Here is a 20,389-nt window from a genome sequence, read left to right as displayed (position 1 = left end):
GGCAGGAGGGGCATTACTGTGGGATTGCACACGTTAATGCATTGGTCCTCAGTCCCTCAGCAGAAAATGATCTGGGGATGACAGTGGATGAGAAGCTGGATATGAGTCAACAGGGGGCCTTTGCAGCCAAGAAGGCCAATGGCATATTAGGGTGCATCAGGAGGAGCATTGCCAGCAGATCCAGAGAAGTGATTATTCCCCTTTATTCAGCTCTGGTGAGGCCACATCTGGAGTATTGTGTCCAATTCTGGGCTCCCCCTTACAGAAAGGATGTGGATGCATTGGAGAGGGTCCAGCAGAGGGCGACCAAAATGATTAGGGGGCTGGAGCACATGACCTACGAAGAGAGACTGCAGGATTTGGGCTTATTTAGTCTGCAGAAGAGAAGAGTGAGGGGGGATTTGAGAGCAGCCTTCAACTTCCTGAAGGGAGGTTCCAAAGAGGATGGAGAGAGGCTGTTCTCAGGGGTAGCAGAACAAGGAGCAATGGTCTCAAGTTGCAGTGGGGTAGGTCTAGGTTGGAGATTAAGAAAAATGATTTCCCCAGGCAGGTGGGGAAGCACTGGGACGGGTTCCCTAGGGAGGGGGTGGAATCTCCGTCCCTAGAGGTTTTGAAGTCCCGGCTTGACAGAGCCCTAGTTGGCATGATTGAAATGGGGGGGGGGTCCTGCTTTGAGCAAGGGGCTGGACTCGACTCCTGGGGTCTCTTCCAGCCCTAGGATTCTGTGGTTCTATGTGAGGTAAGAACGCACCCTGTCCATTGCACAGCCAGAGAACTGAGGCACAGATTAAGTGACTTGCGCAGATTTATGCCGGGAGGCTAGGGCGGAGCTGGGACTATGACCCACAGCTCCTGCCTCCCTGTCCAGTGCCTTAACCACACAATCACGCTGTCTCTCCTGGAACCCCTTGGGTGTGCGTGCGTGTGTGTGCGCGCGCGTGTGTGTGTGTGTGTGCTGCTGCTGCTTGCCCAGGGTAGAATATAGGATTTCTCAGCCCTGTGTGCTGAGCGGAATCGTTTTTCTATTAATGCTCACTATCCCAGGCTGGCGCTCAAGGCGAGTTTTAAAAATGGGATGAATACAGATGCTTCCGCAGCATTTTACATGTAAGACCGAGTGTAGGCTTTTTAGGCAACCCCTTCCAGCATCTCTAGCAGAGCCTTGCTGTTCGGAGCGAAACCAGAGAGCGCAAAGGGGCTGGGAAGAGACCTGCGTATAATGTGCAGGATAAAGGGCATTTTGCAAAGGAAATGTTTACATGAAGAAAAATAAATGGATGTTAATTCTCTGTCTATACTAGGGGAGAAAGTGCCGCCTTAAACGTGGTTCATGTTTTCAAACCCTCGCATAAACAGGGCTAGTTGTACTTGAACACGTTTTCTCGCTGGGGGGAATGCTAGTTTCTCTGTAGAACAGGGGTGGGGAACCTAAAACCCGGGGACTGGATGTAGCTCTTGGGTCTGGTCCCTGAGGCTGAGGGCTTCCTTAGCATTGGGGAGCCCGCGCTGTCTGTCCAGCCTCCCCCTGCAGACCCCCAGTCCTGAACTGATTTTTCTGTGGGTCAGTGGCCCCCGACCCAAAAAAGGTTTCCCCACCCCTGCTCTAGAATTTGCTACTGAGTTATGTGTTAAAAGATGGAAGCTGTTGTAGGGATGTAATAGTGTAGTCGATTAACCGATAAGCAAAAGCGTATCATTTAATGCTATAGACTACACACTCCTCCACCCACACACACCCCCAGTAAATTATTTAGCAGGCTGGTCAGCAGTGTAGCTCAGATTTGGCTCACACCGGGTCCGGGACCTACCCCTGCTGCAGCTCTGCCTTTAAAGTGTATTAGGAGCCAGGTGGGCAGACAAGCCAGAACTGAGCTAGGCTGAATCACGTCTGGGAGCTCAGCTGTCCCCCAGACAGGGGCTGCTGCCACCCCGCGCTGCTGCCTCTGTATCAGAGGCAGCAGCATGGGGCAACAGGCAGCTGGTCCGCTAGGGAAGTTGGTTTATAAACTGGCTCCCCACACGGACCAGCTCCCGCCTGGCATCCCGAGCAAGGGGTTCCTCAGGAGTGGGGCCGGAGCACACTGGCTGCTGGCCCCACCTCTGGGGACTATAGAATGGTCAAATAACCGATACGAATTTAAGAGGTTAATCGACTGTTCAATTAACCGCTATTTAACATCCCTAAGCTGTTGTATGTTAACGACCCCTGTTCTCCTAATGTAAACATGCCCTAAGGTTGCCTTACTTCCCCTGGCAGGGAGATAGGAGCACTGTCACGTTAGCTATTTTATAGACTAAGAAAATACCCGAGATACAGATGTGGGGTGTTCTCTTGTTACACAATGATAGGAGCCCTATCTCTTGGCCCCACTCCTGCTGAGCTTTGATAGTGCTGCCTTTCCTAGCAAATAACCTCAAAGTCAGACCTCTTGGCAGTTTCGTAAGGAGGCACAGTGATATGGCCTATCTCCCCTGAAAGATATGTAGCAAAGGAGCTCGAGGGTGTGAGTTTTAATTGCTATGGGGGGAGGTTTTTTCCATCTTGCTACAGGGCACTAGTTCTTTTTCAGCCAAAAGTGCAGCCCTTGTAGGATGCGTCAAAGAGCGACATCTGCTCTCAAAGGAACCATTGTAGGTGCAATTTCAGCTCCTGCAGGTGATGTTTTTCCATCTTGACCTGAGCTGTATTCGTGTCATAAACCTACAACATTCAAGTTCATGAATCGGGGCTCCCTGAAACAATCCGATTGGCTCACAAATTATGACACACGCATACACACGGGGGTTTTTAAATGTGCTTGCTAAGTTTTGAGCCATTAGGCTACTTCGGGTCATGCTTTCATGCTTTTCTTTGCCACCACGAGGGCCAGAATTGTGTTGTGTGTGTGGGTTTGGGGTTTTTTTGGGATGAAAGCTGCAATCCTCTCATATTCACATGACTCCAGAAGCAAGAACTTTTAAAAGAAGCCCCTCTAATTGTCATGAGAGTTGCAACAAGGAACATTTCATTGTAGGACTCATTATCTGGTGTAGATTCTAGGGCTAGGAGGGGCCATGGCGCGGGGGGGAGAACCTCTTGTCCAGCACAGGCCAGAGACCTGCTCCAGAATATTTCCTAGGTTAGATCTTTTATAAACCCTTCCGGTCTTGATTTAAACATGACTTGTCATGATGATTCCACCATCACACTGGGCAGAAAGTTGCACGGTGGTGGCTGGGAGCTGTTCTGTTTTATACAGATTTGGTGCAGCTTACACGCTTCTGCCAAGCTCCTGTTGCCGCCCTGGGGTGGGTGGAGTTTGCACATGAGAACAGCCAATCCTACCCCGTGTCCTCGCCACGCTGTACGCTACAACCAGCGTGCCATGCTGGCTGAATGAATGATGCAACGGTGCTGTCCCCTTGCTTAGCTCTGCTCTGAGTCACCAGGAAATCCACTCACCGTGATGACTCATTTGAGCCACTCTAGCTGTTTCTGTTAGATCCGCACCCGGCAGGGCCTGTCCCAGCACAGGAAGTTACTGAGCCGGCCTGGGCGTGCACGCCTGCGTTTATACAGCAGCACAAGTGCTAGTCTCAACGCTGGAAGCGGGAGTTGTGTAACTCTCTGCACCTGCTTTCCACGGGGTGTGTCTTCTGGACACGATGTTGAGAGAGAGAGATTTTGCTTGTGTGTGTGTGTGTGTGTGTGTGTGTGTGTGTGTGTGTGTGTGTGTTCCCCTCTCTCCTCCACCCCACTTCAGTTATCCGTTTTCTCTCTTTGTTGCCTTGCGTGGGGAACCTTATCTGGGCTGGGGGCCACTGAGCCACAGAAAAGTCAGTCTGGGACTGTACACAAGTGAGAAGGGGGGGAAAAAAACCAGCCCCTCCCTGACGTAGTCCCCCACTGAGAAGGAGAAAGACACTCCTCCCATGCCAGAACCTAGGGGGACCCAGCCTAGTAGATTTTGTGTCCTCCAGCCCCACGGTGGGACTGAAGCGCAAGTGCGGGCTCCCTAAAGCTGGGGGATGATTCTGAGCCTTAGGGGCCGGATCCAGGCAAGCCAGGGGCCACAACCGGGCCCCGGGCCTGAGGTTCCCCACTCCTGCCTTATAGAGTGGCTGTGAGGCTCAGTTAACTGCTGGAGATCTGTGACTGTAGGTCAGAAGGCAGAGCCATTCTGTGCATAGGACAAATTGGGTGGCCTGCTTTGGAGGAGCCTGCGGTGACAGCCTCAATCGTCCTGTGGACAGGAGAGACCCGGGCAAATATGGACTCTGGTGTGGGGCAGCAACAAGCATTCTCCTCTCCCCGCCCCACCACAACGGGGTGCGCTGCTTTTCAGCTGTAATCCCCCGGCTTGTGTTGCTTGGAGGAGTGGGCAAGGGAGTGGGGCATGGGCAGAGCTGGGGGCAAGGCCTGAGGTAGGGGAGTTGCCCTGGGCCCCACACCTGGGGCACTGGGGATTGGTTGCCCCAGGCCCTGTGTCCCCCTAGGGACAGCCCAGGCTGTAGGGAAAGGAAAATTGCCGGGAGCTGGCTTATCGTCTATCAGCTAGTGTAGTTTGGAGTTTCACCGCTGTGATTGTGCCAGTTTGGGGTACATCAGTCCTGAGGTACAGGGTGTCGGCTAGTTCAAACGCTGACTGGCCTGCCCAACTGCACAGCCTAAGCCCCTGCCCTTTGTGCGCCTAGCGCTTTGTGCAGTCTCAGCAGTTTCCGCTTGCCTAAGCTTTCTGCACAGCTCTCCTGGGATGGCTCCTTCAGATGGCCAGAAGAGAAAAATCCGCTCGTTAATCACCATAACGATCAGGCTGCAAGTCCCTGGGTGACTCTGCTATTCAGGATCTCAGCGCCTGTCCTTCCCCCCATATTTGAAAATAGAAAACCCCTTCCAGCGCATCCCCCCTGGGGATATGAACATGGACACGGTTACACACAGGCTCCCAGTGCATGTAGTGAGCTGGCTTAAAAGCCGGCTCCTTGCATGCCCTAGCTCCTGGGAAAGCAACTGCTCTCCCTTGTGAATGTAAATTTCATCGGTTACACATTTACTTAATTAACTGCATTTTAACATCCCCGATCACACCCATGCTGTACCGCAGGTGTATACTCTGACCTGCTCTGCGAAGAAGGCTCAGCAAAGCCATTCACAGCACAAAGCAGCAGATCAGAGAGAGGATCATCTCCTCTTAATATCTACAATGTTGATTGTGTAGGTCGGGGAGGGGACCCTTTTTGGGGAGCCCTCGAGTGAGAAGGGGAAAGACACTCCCCACAATCTCCTCACACACCAGAGCCTGGGTGGGGGCTAGCCTAGTAGATTTTATGTGCTTCAGCCCAGCGAGGCTACAGTAGGGGGGCTGGAGTGCCAGCATGGGCTCCCCAATGCCTGGGGACCAGATCCTGGCAAGCCGAGGGCTGCATCTGGCCCTGGGCCTTAGGTTCCCCACCTTCTGGTGTAGGCCCTGCCTTGTGCCAGTGAAAAAGCAGTTCAGCTGCTGGTAATGCTGGATCGGACCTTGCCTCTCTGTGTTCTTGCACCCGTGGGCCTTTCTCTGCCCAGGGAGCTGAGAGAGGGAACTGACTAGTGTGGCGGGAGGTGGGAGGAATACTTGAGAGTAATCTCTCTCTTAAAAAAAAAAAAAAAATTCTGCAGAAAGTACCAACTTGCTTGGGGGTTTCCCACCTGTAAATCCACTTTCCCCGCCTCCGAGAAGGAGCCCGTGTCTGCACCCTGTGGAATGTGGATGGAAGGAGAAGAGCTGATCGACCAGAGGTCGAGTTAGAGGGCAGGACTGCCTTAGCCCTGCAAGCCGTCTCTGCCACTTGGGGAAGGCGCAGGGTATGGTCTTCGTGTGTTGGCCTCCATTCCGTCGGAACCCAGCAGAAAGAGACCACACTGCAGCCGTCGTGGCCTTGCTTCTGGATAGGAGAATTTGTTCATTCCCCTGGAGGCATGATCACCTGGTAGCTTTGCATCGTCCACCCTGCCTGTGCACTGCCTGCTACTCCTCCCCTCCTTTCCCCAGGAAAAACGCTGTAGCCCATTTTCACTCCCTTCTGCCCCCATCCTCCGAAATCACACCCATCCTGCCCACCTCACGGTGTAGCTGGGAAGCGAACGCCTGACCGGAATACTGCATGTCGTGGGGAAGTGTTGCTGTATTAGGATCCTGTGAGCGTGGGCTGTGCTTGATAGGGGATGGGGCAGCCTTGTGTTTTGCAGGCAGATGCGTGTTGCAAAAAGGAACGTGATGACAACCCTGTATTGGAATGTACAGTAGCCTGTGGTCTAGTCTGACCCGTCCCGGAACATATGCCGCCCCCCCCCCCGGATGACTTTGTCCTGTGTTGTCTTGTTAGAAAACTCGTCAGAAGACTAAAAATATCCCCTGCAGCCCACAGGCGCGAGGATGGGAACCAACCCACGTGCAAAATCACGGCTCAAGAAAAATGTCCACAAGATCCGCTGCCCCGGAGACAATTCAGTGAGGGCCTGGATCCGGGCCTGCTCCCAGCTGTGGGGGCAGAACTGGGTCCAAGCGCTGGGGCAAGCATAGGCTGGTAGCCTCGCAGAGAGGAAATGGGCGTAGATTTGGGTCCCAGAGGAGACTTCTGTAGCGGGTTTTCAGACGATGGGTCGCAACCCAGGGCTGGGGCGTGGAATGTGGGGGTCCTGGGGATCATTGCTGCAGGGGGATCAGGTGAGCCTTGGGGGGGGGGGGGCTAAGGCAGCTCCCGCCTGTCCTGGCACAATTCGGACTGCGCTGTGCCCCAGAAGCAGCCAGCAGCAGGCCTGACTCTTAAGTGTGTGTGGAGGGGTAAGTGCTCAGGGCTCCGTGCACTGTCCCTGCCCCCAGCACTAGGTCTGCACTCCCATTGGCTGGGAATCTGCTGCCAGCTGCTTCTGGGGACAGCATGGTCTGCGGGGCCAGGAGGGGCAGGAAGCTGCCTTAGCCCCCGCTGCACCACTGACTGGGAGCCACTCAAGGCAAGCCCTTCCTGCCCCAGCCCTGACAATCCTCAGAGCGCCCCCCCATGCCCCAAAGCTCTCAGCCCCACTCCAGAGCCCATGCTCCAGTCACATTCTGGTGGGTCACCATTTTCTTCACCCGCGAACAAAAGTTTGCAGACCGTAGGCCGCTGCCCAGCGTACGATGTACCAAGGTTCGCCTGCCGCTGCTTGCTCACTTCCCCAGCGGGCAAGCGGGACAAGGAGAGTGACCACGGGATGCAGCCTGTCGTGCGATGCTCTGATCATGCCCCATCTTGTTCGCTAGCGGCTTTCCTTCACATTCAAGGCGGCCACATGCCTTGGGCTGTGCTTTGGAGGCAGTGTGACCTAGTGGTCTGGGAATGGGAAGGCTTGCTTTCCGTTCCCACTGACCGGCATTGAGACTTTCACAGGAAGCTTTTTCCTTTCCCTCCCACTCCACAGTCTCATTAAACAAGGCAAATACGAACACTTCAGGGGAAGGACTGTCTTCTCCTGCGGGATTTGTACAGTGTCTCACACAACAGGGCCTCAATTTCAATTGGGTGCTGATGCAATGCTGGGAATAGATTGAAATAACTCCTGCTGTCTGCGTTTCCATGGAGATTATATGTACCCTGGCTTGACCATAGGAGTAATGGGGTTGGTTTAGGAGGTATCGAGGCCATGTACTATTCTTATTCTATATCATTGAAGCAGTTAACCCATTAAACATTATGTTTAACCAGTTAACTGCTTAAACGGGGGTGATCTGGGGGGCTACTTCAGCCCACCGGTTAACTATAAGCAGTAAGCATCACCCGGTAAAGATGATGATTACCGGTTAACCATTCACACCCTTAATCACTATACCCATATAAGAGGGCATGTCCCTGCTCCAAAGAGTTGTGATCTGTAAAGACCATCTTCTCTAAGACAAAAATTAGGATGGGGAAGGGATTTGGCCCAAGAAAATTGTATCTTAAATTAGGGGTGTAATAGTGTAGTCGATTAACTGATTAACAGATAAGCTAAGCCTTAATACTATAGACTACACGATTAATGCTAATGCTACACAATTTCCCCCCCCCCCCCGCCAGTAAATTTTTTAAAAGGCTGGCCAGCAGCCTGGCTCAGTTCCAGCTTGCACTGAGTTCAGGACCTACCCCTGCTGTGGCTCTGCATTTAAAGTGTATTAGGAGCCAGGCAAGCAGGCAGCCTTGCTCAGTTCTAGCTCACGTCGGGTCCGGGAGCTCAGATCTCTCCCCCATCCCAGACCAGGGCTGCTGCCACCCTGTGCTGCTGCCGCTGATACAGAGGCAGCAGTGCGGAGTGCCAGGGGGTACCTCGGGAGTGAGGTCAGAGTGCACTGGCTGCTGGCCTCACCCCCAGGCATTATAGAATAGTCGAGTAACCAAAAAGAATTCACGAGGTTTATCAACTGTTCAGTTAACCGATATTTAACATCCCTATCTTAACTATTTATTTTTAGTTCCTACATGTGTTAGCAAAAATATGCCAAACCTTTGACTATACCGAATGATGAACTCCAGGGAGCACAGACCTCGTGTCCATTAAGTATTCTCATGGGCTAGCAATTTCTGACTTTGTGGATAATATATCGAGGGATTATATTACATTTAAATAACATAGTTATACTGCTTAATATAATATGATATAATAATAATATAGAGATTTTTCTACCAAATCTTTAGAAGGCAAAGGGTCCTAAGATGGCCACAGTTGTGAGTTCCTTTCTTTTCCTTTCCTTTCCTTCTTATTTGTGCTCACCAAATCGAGAAGTCCCATGATACGCTTTATGTTCTATAGACTCGTTGCACTGGAAACTGATTTTTCTCTCCCTATCTCTTTCTCTTTAGTGTTACTCACGGCGGTGAATTGTTACAGCGTGAAAGCGGCCACCCGTGTCCAGGATGCGTTTGCAGCTGCAAAACTGTTGGCTCTTGCTTTAATCATCATTCTTGGCTTTGTGCAGCTTGGAACAAGTGAGTATCTCTCCTATTTTGCTGAGGAAGAGCAAGCAGGCAGGCGGTTAGAGCAGGGGAATGGAAATTCAAATTCCTGGATTCTTCTAGCTCGGCCGCTTATTGCGTGATCTAAGTGGGGTGAGGGGTTATGTCAATAGATGTAATCAGTAATGCACATACAACTCTTCTTTGAGACCGGTAATTATGTTCTATGATGCAACCTTAACTGAATTCCTTCCAGTATCTTTAAAAACAAACACACCAGCCCAGGTACTAAGCAGTTGTACCTTCACACCTGGATTTTTAAAGGATCAGGATAGGTTCTTTCCTCCTTTCCATCGTTCTCAATGTGACTGAATTAGTTTTCTTGCCAAATAGCTGATAGGGGAACTGCTTATATTCTTGCCCTGGGGAAGATCAGGAGTTGATTCTGCCAGTCGTGGAACAAAATTTTTGTCTTACCACATCGTGAAATCGCAGTCACCGTATCGTCTCAACACAATGCATCACAATGACTCCGTTTAGCCTTGTTGTGATGCTAAAAAATACATGCAGTAATTTTTGTATTGTCCTGAGGAGTTCTAGTAGTCCGAAGTCTTTTAAACCCTTCCACAAGGGTTAGCGCCCCCCGTTGGACAGATCATAGAACACTAGAACTGGAAGGGACCTTGAGAGGTCATCGAGTCCACTGCCCTGCCCTCATTGCAGGACGAAGCACTGTCTAAATCAGCCTGGGCAAAGTATGGCCCACGGGCTGGATTCGGCCCACCAAGCCACTAGATCTGGCCCGCAGAGGCAGTGGGGAGCCCCAGGCAGGCTCCCCTGCTTGCCCCGCTGCCTCCTACGCGGCTCAGAAATGTGGCTGTGGGGCTCTTTCTCTTTGAGTCCAGAGGGGAAGGTTTAGACACTGCTCCCACCCCCAGCACAATCCCATTGGCTGGTTTCTGGACAGACACTAGCTAGTGGGACCTGCCTGTTTGAATAACAGGCAGCCACAAAGCACACCTTCCTGCTCACTCACTCAAGCACATGGCCAAGCAGGCAGAAACATTTTAAGCTCTGCAAGTCTTTAGCTCCGCAGGCAGGCAGGCTGATAAGTTTCCTGGCGAGAACCTGCCTCTGGCACCTCAGCCTCTCCCTTCCCCGACCCTCTGCCCCACACTCCTGCCCCATTACTCCATATGCACCCAGACTTGGCACCCCAATCTCCTGCCCAAGATCACAATCCCCTCCTACCCTAGGTCACGTCCCAAAACCCTGCACCCCAGTTCCATGCCCTAGGTCAACTGGTAGCCCCGAGCAAAAAAAAAAAAAATTGTTGAGCAAACAAACAAACAAAAAACCACCTGGGGAAAATTGGTCGAGGGCGGGGAAAGGTCGGGGGAGAATTCGGGAGTTTGGACCAAAATGCAGCTCGCCCGTTCCTAAGGCCAGCTCTGCCCTAGGTCACAAACTACCTCTTTCACCCAAACTCCCTCCCAGACTCCATTCTCCCTCCTGCACCCTAATCCTTTACCCCGAGCTCCTTTCTGCACCCCCAGTCCGCACATCACCTCCATTAATACCATGGAAGAGAGTGCAGCCCTCAACCACTTTCCAAAATCTTGGGAGCGCCCTCCCCCCCATCAAAAATTATTGCCCACCCCTGAGTTAAATGATCTTAGACGGTTCTGACTGTTTGCTGGCTCAGAAAGAGTTCAAAGTCAGCCTTTTTATGCCAAAATCCCTTTGGTTGTCTGTTGGTCCCTGGACAATCCGGTCTGAATCTGTTCTAGGCAAGTCTTCTCCGGTGGTGGCATCTCTCTGCAGGTGTTTGCAGCCTGAGTGATTTGCCTTAATTGCCTTCCACTGTGTTTAGTTCTAGACAGAGGCTGTGGTAACTCTCTCCTCCCCCCCCCCCCCCACTCCACAATATGATCCCTGGCCCACAATGGTGCATTAACCATTCGTATCAGGCCCACATGCAGGAATTTCTATAAAATGTAGCCAGCAGAAACTTCTACGTAGGAAGGGCAGGGGCTTCAGCGGAGCTACTGAGCATGCTCAGTAACCCTAAATTCTCCCCACGGAGCACAGTTCTATAGGGAGCAGCTCTGCACAAGCCACCGGCTGGGGGAAGGCAGGAGGAGTGTGCTACCCGAGCTCCCTCCCCCATGATCCAGCCGACTGGGACTGATTCCCCCTCCTGCCCCAGGGGCAAGGCCTAGCCCCAGCCCCTGCCCCTGCCCCAGCCTTGCTCCTGGGAGGGAGGGGAGATCAGCCCCAGCCTTTCCCCGGCCGGCTGGAGCACAGTTATTTGGGGGAACATGGGATGGGGGGAGGTGCATTCACACCCTTCGCACCCCCTTGCATATGGGCCTGCACATGGTCCCTGAACACAGCTATGGCAACCCCACACGCTGCCCCAGGGTTGGCCTGAGCACATCTGTCCTCTGGCAGCCAGGAAGCTCTGTTTCCAACAGGGTCATGCTCATTCATTGAGAGCTAATCCGTGCCCTTATCTCTGCTGTTGGCCGTGGGTTATGAACTGCACACTAGAGCGGCAGATGTAACCGCTGTGTGCTGCACCAGCCAGCTATTGACAATCCTCCCTGCGTATTCAGCACCCCTCCGTATGCAGGACAGAAATCGGACCCCCCTTCCCCCTACAATGCTGGCTGCTGCAGGTTTTCACCAACGGAGACGGACCATTGTAAGTGGTCAGATTGTGCCCTCTATTGACCGCTGAAAACAGACCAGCAGGCAGGTGACAACCACAACAGAGAGGGAGCCTTTACTACTGGAAGATGTGTGCAGGGCTCCTTTTCCTACAGGGGCTGAGCTTGTAGCTTCTGCAACACACTCAGGCCAGGCTACAGGAAACATTGCGTAAAGTTTGCCCACTTCCTGAGGAATCTAAAATCAAGTAGATTTCTTTTTTTGGCAGAGGTATAACGTGTGAGGTTGGGGGAACCAGGCAGCTGTGTTCGTTGATGCCTGTTGCTCCGAGGAGAGCTATGTCATTACTCTTGTGTGTCTTCTGTGTAACTGTTTAGTGGGTTGCTGTCTGTTTCCTCGCAGTGTCTGCATCATCAGAAACACCCCCCAATTGTCATTATCTTTCCAGAACTGTCTGTGCACTTTACTGTACATCGTCTCTCGTGTAGGGAGCATTCTCCTTGGACTACTAGACCGTAAGGCCACTCCCATGTGGGCCTCCATACCCTTTCCCAAGACCCACTTCTGTTGTGATGACACTGCATAAGAACGGCCATACTGGGTCAGACCAGTATCCTGTCTTCCGACAGTGGCCAATACCTCAGGAAATGAACAGAATAGGGAATAATCAAGTGATCCTCTCCTTCCACCCATTCCCAGCCTCTAACGTAAAGAAGCTAGGGACACCATTCCTACCCATCCTGGCTAATAAGTATTGATGGACCTATCTTCTATGAATTTATCTAGCTCTTTTTTTAACCCTGTTCCATTTCTGGCCTTCATAACATCTCTGGCAAGGAGTTGCACAGGGGATGAACATTTTGAAATCTGGATTTTATGAAAAGAAACTTCTTTCAGGGAGCTATCCTGGCGCTGTTTATGTTCACTGTGGATAACCACATATTGATAATGCTCCATCCTAGCTTTCAGTTCTGGCAAATTCACTCTTCTACACACACACCATTTTTAATTCCTGCCTGACCTTAGGGAAATGCTGCTATCTCTGCAGAATACCTTGCTTTTTCAGAGGATTTTATTCCACTTCCAACTCCATGCCAACAGCTCCAGAGGAACAGTGTACAAGGCTTTGTTGCAAAATATGCTTTCCTCCCTTCTTGCTTTGCTGAACTTTTATCACCTTTAGAAGCAGAAGACACAAACAAACCCTCTCCTCCGTTTTCTTGACCAATAACTGCGGAATGCAGTCATTACTCTGGGACAAACAAAAACTTTGTTTTGGAATTTCCATGTATTATAGATATAATAACAGTGCTATCCATCTTTGGATCACCGTTACTCCACACAAATCTTACTCTCTGGTGTTTTTCAGACTCCCATATGCAGAAGTGTTAAAATCCATAGTAAAGCTACTGACTCACAGGTGTAACCTGGGGTGTGTCTAAACTACATGGCTCCATTGATGGAGCCATGTAGATTAGGCTGATTGGCAAAGGGAAATGAAGCCGTGATTTAAATAATCGCGGCTTCATTTAAATTTAAATGGCTGCCACGCTGAGCCGACAAACAGCTGATCAGCTGTTTGTCGGCTCAGCGCGCTAGTCTGGACACTCCCCTGCTGACATGAAAGCCTTTTATCGACCTCCCCGGTAAACCTCATCCTACGAGGCATAACGGGGAGGTTGATAAAAGGCTTTCAGGTCGGCGCGGGAGCGTCCAGACTAGCGCGCTGAGCTGACAAACAGCTAATCAGCTGTTTGTCGGCTCAGCGTGGCAGCCATTTAAAATTAAATGAAGCCGCGATTATTTAAATTGCGGCTTCATTTCCCTTTGCCAAACACACAAATCTACATGGCTCTGTCAACGGAGCCATGTAGTTTAGACGTACCCCAAGAGTAGAATTTAGCCCTGTGCATGTAGCAACCACCCTCTGTCTTTCTCCCTTATCAGCTCTTTACTCGGTCTTTTGCAATCTTACTTGATAACCTCCCTTCTTCCTTGTCTTCGTGCCTCTTCATTTTTCTTTCCAACATTAGTGTAAGCTTGTGTTAGCCAGCCACATTTCTGCCAACATATCAGAGGTATTTTATATCTCAGTCCCTCCAGCAAAACCTATCTTCTTGGAGCTGAATGTTCCTTTTTTCCATCCCTTTAACAGGCCTGCCTGGGTGCCTCCAAGTTTCGCAACAGGGCAGGTTGACTGGATTATAAATTCTCTGTTCTCTCATGAAGATGGAGGTTTGCCCAGATGAGATACTATTTACCTCTGTAAATGCGTTTTGGGATATGGTTTGCATGGAAGACGTTAAATGAGGATTTCATATTTTTAGTGGGTTGATCTTCCCATGCCCTGCAAAATCCCAAATATGTCAAGATCTGTGGCATGGGATCTTGAATTTATAAGTCACTTCGCCTGAAGCAGATAACTCTGGAAGAGGTATAATGTGTGGGGTTGGGAACCAGGCAGCTGTTTTTCCTTAACAAAAGGTAGAGTTCTCTCCCTTGTCTAATACAAGTTGAACCTCTCTAGTCTAGCACTCCCTGGTCCGGCATCGTACGTGGTCCAGCATGATTTTAGTGAGTCAGATGTCCACTTAGCATGGGTGTGGCCAAGTTTCCCACAGTCCCATAAAGTTTGTTTACAGCCACCAGTCCTGGCTCTCAGTGTTCGGTGCTGTATTAGCTTGTATTGATCCCTAAACTACTTCTACGAGCCCAGTAAGCAGCGGAAGTGTTGGTAATGCTGCTAGACAATATTGGCTTCTAGTGGTGTGGCAAATTCTGTGGTTCGGCACCGGTCAGGTCCCGAGGGTGCCAGACTAGAGAGGTTCCACCTGTACTTACTTTCATCAACCTCACAATGGAAGACGTAAGAGATCTTGCCTACTAGAGTCACCTGTTTCTCTTATGTGCCCTTTCTTATCCTCCATTCGTATTTTAGTTTCCACCTTCCCAAAGCTATTGCACTTATCCTTGCATCTCACCAGAGAGCTCTAATCCTGTACAGTAACAAAGGGGACTGTATTTCTTCTTTCTTCGGTAAACAGAAGTACACTAATATCACACAAGGTTGCACACCATCTGGTTGCTGGATCTCTTGCAGGTTAATATCAATAGGCCTTGTGTGTAAAGAAGTTGGCTCTTTAAAATGGGTAATTTTTCTCAAAGCCTGTTACGCTGAGTAGGTGGGTGACAATAAATCCCATTTCCATGGGAAATATATTTTTCTTCTGTGTGTCCTTGTTTCCTTTTAGACCAGCCACTGTACTCTTGGGACAAAAGGAACTAGAGGGCTCTGTGAAGTTGCTCTTTGGCTGGAAATTATCATTGCAGCAAAATGCACATCAAGTTCGAAATATTTTTTGCAGCAACTTGGCTGGCTCTGAGGTCTGGGGGATAGAAGGGTTGGTATGTTCCCATGACATTTCATTTTGTGTCTGAATGGAGTGAATTAACTTATTTTTTCCCCCTTTATTATTTTCCCTACTGCTGTTTTATATTTACATGATCAGTAAACAGTGGAAAGTAACAATATTGTCTCTTACTCAGATGTGGAAACTTCGGAGACTTTATAGCCTGTCTGTCTGCAATCCCCCGCCCCCCACCCCCCTAGTCCTTGGCTCTGTCTCCCTCTGTGGTGAAGTGTTTTTGTTACTTTAAGAACAGCAGTAAAATTTTATGACAAAGAAAACAGAAAACATGTGACCATATTACCCTTGTGCAAATCAGCATGTTCTTGTGAGTTTTCTGTTTACATAATGCACTGATGAAACCTCCACCTAGATTTACCCATCATTGCTCGAGTCCTTGACTCAGTTCACTTTTATTTTCATTTAAATCATTGCTCTGAGGTGGGGGGCTGGGGCTGAGGGGTTCAGGATGCAGGTTGCCTCGGGGAGAGAGGACAACCCCAGCCCTCTGACTGCAGCAGCTTGAGGCCAGGTGAGAAGCGCCTCTCCCTGGCCTCTGCAGCTCCACTGGGCACAGCTGGGAGTCGGGTGGATGTTCCCAGCTGGGGCAGGTGCAGGTGTGTCTGCCCCTTGTGCTCCCCAGCCAGAGTGAGGAATGTAGCAAACTGCACTTTCCCTTCGCTTCCTGACCAAGGGGAAGAGCCAGCAATGTCCCATACAAATCAGAGGGGGGGACTTTAGCTCCCCATCCCTAAAGGGCACCTGGGGGGAGTGAGACTCGGGGCTGGGGCACAACCCCAGCCAGCCCCTTTCACTTGCCCGGTGAGTCTGTCTCTTTTCCTTATGGTTTTATGGCATAAAACCATACGCATGAGTTGGGAGAGCTTCAGCCTCCTTCCCACCCCCCAGACAGCCAAACCCTGACCTTTAAGAGAGAGCTGCATCCCAAATGTGGAGGTCCTAGTTCTTACCATTCAAGACCGCGTTGTCCAACCAGTTCTGAAGCAGTAGCCCTTACAATGGCTACTGCCAGATAGCGAACTAGCCACGTTATTCTCAAAAAGTAAATTATTTGGTGAACCAGTGAGCCACGCTCAGGTGGCCACGTGTGGCTAGCATGTTGGACACCATGGATTTTTAGAGGCGTTCTTGAACAAGCAGACAGGCTCACTCGCTCACTCACATCAGACAAAAGCAGCGAGGAGTCCTGTGGCACCTTATAGACTAACTGAAGTGTTGGAGCATAAGCTTTTGTGGGCAAAGACGATGCATGCATCTGACGAAGTGGGTCTTTGCCCACGAAAGCTTATGCTCCAACACTTCAGTTAGTCTATAAGGTGCCACAGGACTCCTCGCTGCTTTTGCAGATTCGGACTAACATGGCTACCCCTCTGATACTTCACATCAGACAGATTCTCTCAAATATAGACTATATAAAATTACCTTATGCTGGTGCAGTTATTCTGTTTCCAGGATATGGACCTGTTTCCAGGTCATAACAGCATCCACGCTGGAGGATGGGTTGTCCCAGTGTGGAAATATAGTGAAAGGGGGAGAATTTTCTAGTATAATTTTGATGACCTTTTGTTTTTTCCTTCCGCTGTTACTACAAACTGTCTTAGTTCTCTCTTCTAGTGATCTGCTAGTGTTTACTTAGTACCTTCTGTCCAAGCACGTCTAAATGCTTTTTGACCAGGTATTGCCTAGTGAAGAGGAAATGTGATGTAGTAGTTAGAACAGGTGACTGGGAGTCTGAACACCTGAGGCTAGAGTCTGCTGCTACATTTGTTTGGCTGCAAGATTACCTAGTCATCAATGGAGCCCACATGGAACAGGTGGCTCTTGGGTTGTATTCCTGGGTCTACCTCTGATTTTGTTACAGTTTCACTAACATTTGTGGATGGATGATGTGTATTTTGGAGGGGACTTTAAGGGAGAAACCAAGAGGACTGGGGTGGCCTTGACTATATGGCAACTTTCTGATCTTGGATTGGGAGGTTTTGGTCTATTTGGGGACCGGTTCTGTTCAATATCATCATCAACAATTTAGATGATGGCATAGAGAGGACGCTTATGAAGTTTGCAGATGATACCAGTCTCGGATGGGTTGCAAGTGCTTTGGAGGACAGGGTCAAAATTAAAATGATCTGGACAAACTGGAGAAATGGTCTGAGGTAAACAGGATAAAGTTTAATAAGGACAAATGCCAAGTGCTCCACTTAGGAAGGCACAATCTGTTTCACACATTCAGAATGGGAAGCGACTGTCTAGGAAGGAGCACTACAGAAAGGGATCTAGGGGTCATAGTGGGCCACAAGCTATAAACAGTATGACAATAATGCAAAAAAAAGCAAACATGATTCTGGGAGGCATTAACAGGTGTGTTGTGAGCAAGACATGAGAAGTCATTCTCCTGGTCTACTTTGCACTGATTAGGCCTGAATTGGAGTACTGTGTCCAGTTCTGGGTACCGCATTTCAAGAAAGATGTGGAGAAATTGGAGAGGGCCCAGACAAGAGCAACAAACATGATTAAAGGTCTAGAGAACATGATTTATGAGGGAAGACTGCAAGAATTGGGTTTGTTTAGTTTGGAAGAGAGTAGACTGAGAAGGCACACAATAGCAATTTTTAACTACCTAAAAGGGTGTTACAAGGAGGAAGGAAAAAAATTGTTCTCCTTGGCCTCTGAGGATAGGATAAGAAGCAATGGGCTTTAAACTGCAGCAAGGGAGGTTTAGGTTGGACATTAGGAAAAACTTCCTGCCTGTCAGGGAGGTTAAAGACTAGAATAAATTGCCTAGGGAGATTGTGGAGTCTCCACAATATCTGGAGATATTTAAGGGCAGGTTGAATAAACATCTGTCAGGGATGATCTAGATGGTGCTTGGTCCGTGAGTGTAGGGGTCTGGATTTGATGATCTCTAGAGGTCCCTTCCAGTTATAGTGTTCTGTGATTCTATGATAGAACCATTAAGTTTTCCAAGGAAGTGAGCCAAATAAATTACAGGCAGTCCCCGGGTTACATGGATCCGACTTACATCGGATCCCTACTTACAAACGGGGTGAGGCAACCCCGCACTAGCTGCTTCCCCCCCCTGCAGACCAGGGAGACGCAAAGCTAGCGCCCCCCCCCCCCCCCCAGCAGACCAGGGAGACGCGGAGCGGCTTTTCTCAGCAGACACCTCAGCTTGAGAATAAAGGACTGAGGGAAGTGAGATGTGGGAGAATAAAACTGAGCTCTGGAGAAATGTTTGGCTAGAGTTTCCCCTACAATATGTACCAGTTCCGACTTACATACAAATTCAACTTAAGAACAAACCTACAGTCCCTATCTTGTACGTAACCCGGGGACTGCCTGTATAGGATAATTATTCCCATTGCATTTCTGCAATTGTTGCATTTAAACCATAGAACCTATTGCAGGCCTGCTTTAAAAAATCCAACTTGTAAGGATTTGTTTAAACAAAAAATATAATAGTTTCACTGGAATAGTTTTAAAGCTGGTGCCTCTAATCTATGGCACCACACAAGAGTACACTGGTGTATTTAGAGGAGGAAAACATAAAGTCAAAACCAGATTTTAACATTTTTCTACAGTTTTTCATTATGAAAACTGAGCAGTCTTAAAATCACAACTTCCTTTTTTGCTATTGAAGCTGGGTGATTTAAAAAACAAACATTGAATTAGGGTGTGTCTAGACTGCACCCTTCTGTCGGAATACGCTGCATAATTTGTGCTATACAAAGTCTAGGTCAAAAGAGCTTATTTTGAAATGTGTAGCTAGCACCAAATCCCTTAACCCTCGTAGAACGAGGGTTACAGTGGTGCCAGAATAGCATGCTCACTATTTCGGGAAATAGCAGGTGCGTTTAAAGACGCGTCATTGCTATTTTGAGATATTTCCAGTATCCTGAAGTAGCGCTGTAGTCTAGACATACCCTCAGTCTTGGTCAGTGAAAACAGTCATCAATAATTTCTGGGTCCTGTGTCCAATGCTGCAGTATTTGGGTTACAGACTCGTTACGCCTTTGGTAATGCGTCAATACAAATCAAATATCGGTGTTTTTGGAGGGTGCGCGTGGGAAAGGGAGTAATGAAATTCATATTTCTGTGAGGATACGGCTTTTTAAAAATTCCTGAATTCTGGTTTTAAATCATTTGCCTGTGAGCCTCAGAGCGACTGCCTTAATTCTCAGTGTTACCCCCCACAGTGGATTTAAGGTTTCTGTTTTATCCTTTACTCACTACTGCTTTTTCAGAGACCTAACAGAACTGTAGCTATTGAATACAGGGTGAATTAAGGACAGGCGAAGGTAAGCTGAATTTCAGCCTTTTGCCACTGAGGGGTTAGATTAACCCTGAAACCTCATTTTTTCCTTTAATTATATACAAACAATATAATCCCATACTGTTGGGTCCCCCACCTTGTGGATTGGTTCGCTGTTCAGGGTAAACCAGTCTTTAAAAGAATGATTATGCCTGGCAAATTTCTCCCTGTGCGTGGGACTGTTTTTAAAATAAAAGCTTGGAGCTGAAGATTCAAACCTTAAAGATTAAGCAGAGCAGCACAGAATAAAACCCATAAAAGCCGAGTAGAAACATTATCTACCTGCTCTGGTTGCAGGGCTTTGTGTTTGTGTGTGTGTCTTTATTTTTAATTGAATCTCTTTCCCTTTTGCCGGGAAGTTCCCTTTTGATCTGCCTCCTTCAGTGAGGTTCATTTTGCTAATTCCATGGCAGGAGAAAAAGAAAATTGCCTTGTTTGTGGCAAATCTCCTGATTAGAACAGATCCGAGGGAGGGAAAGTTTACTCTCTGCTGGCAGTAATGGCAGTTGACTGCGCTGAAAAAGCCTGTCAGAACAAATCGGTAATGAGACCAAGGGACAGTGTGAAGTAACTCTTGTTAATAGCAAAAGATTGGTCGGGTTATAGCAGTCTGGTTTGCTCTGGAGTCCCATGAAAGAGACATTAAGAAATATTCCGTTGAATTGACAGGGAAATTTGCGGTGCTTGGCCGGTGATTAACAAAACCTCAGGCTTGAAGGCTCTCCGACTATAAACTGCGGACGGATACTGACAATACATAGGGCCACAGATCTGAACAAGCGTTGTCATTGTCCGTGTTCCCTGCATTTCATACCCAGAGTTAATTATACGTCACCATTCAGAGACCAGCAGGCAATTAGCATAGTTCCAGCAGTCAGTAGATTTTCCTCTAATGTCTCCTGGCTGGCTTGGGGGACTGGTAACGGAGTATAGACCTTGGATGTGAAGCCTCCTTATTCAGATCCAGTGGTGGCCAACACACGAGAGTGGGAAATGAGTTGGGGGGGTCCGAGTACAAATACTAAGTGGACAGCTCCCCCCGCCCCTCCCC

At 49.1% G+C, this 20,389-nt stretch overlaps 1 protein-coding gene across 1 annotated transcript in view; it reads left to right on the top strand.

The window, feature by feature from the left end:
• The window catches only part of SLC7A5 (solute carrier family 7 member 5), a 61,462-nt gene that overhangs the window by 15,823 nt on the left and 25,250 nt on the right, over positions 1 to 20,389 (top strand). Inside the window, exon 2 of the mRNA XM_089781539.1 lies at positions 8,836 to 8,961. Within this exon, the coding sequence (XP_089637665.1) occupies positions 8,836 to 8,961 (126 nt within the window). The remainder of the gene's footprint in view (positions 1 to 8,835; positions 8,962 to 20,389) is intronic.

The sequence above is a fragment of the Pelodiscus sinensis genome, chromosome 12, assembly GCF_052426305.1.
Source record: "Pelodiscus sinensis isolate ZL-2025 chromosome 12, ASM5242630v1, whole genome shotgun sequence".
NCBI lineage: Eukaryota > Metazoa > Chordata > Testudines > Trionychidae > Pelodiscus > Pelodiscus sinensis.
The sequence above is the reverse complement of the archived record's forward strand: the minus strand, read 5'-3'. Positions and strand labels throughout refer to the sequence as shown.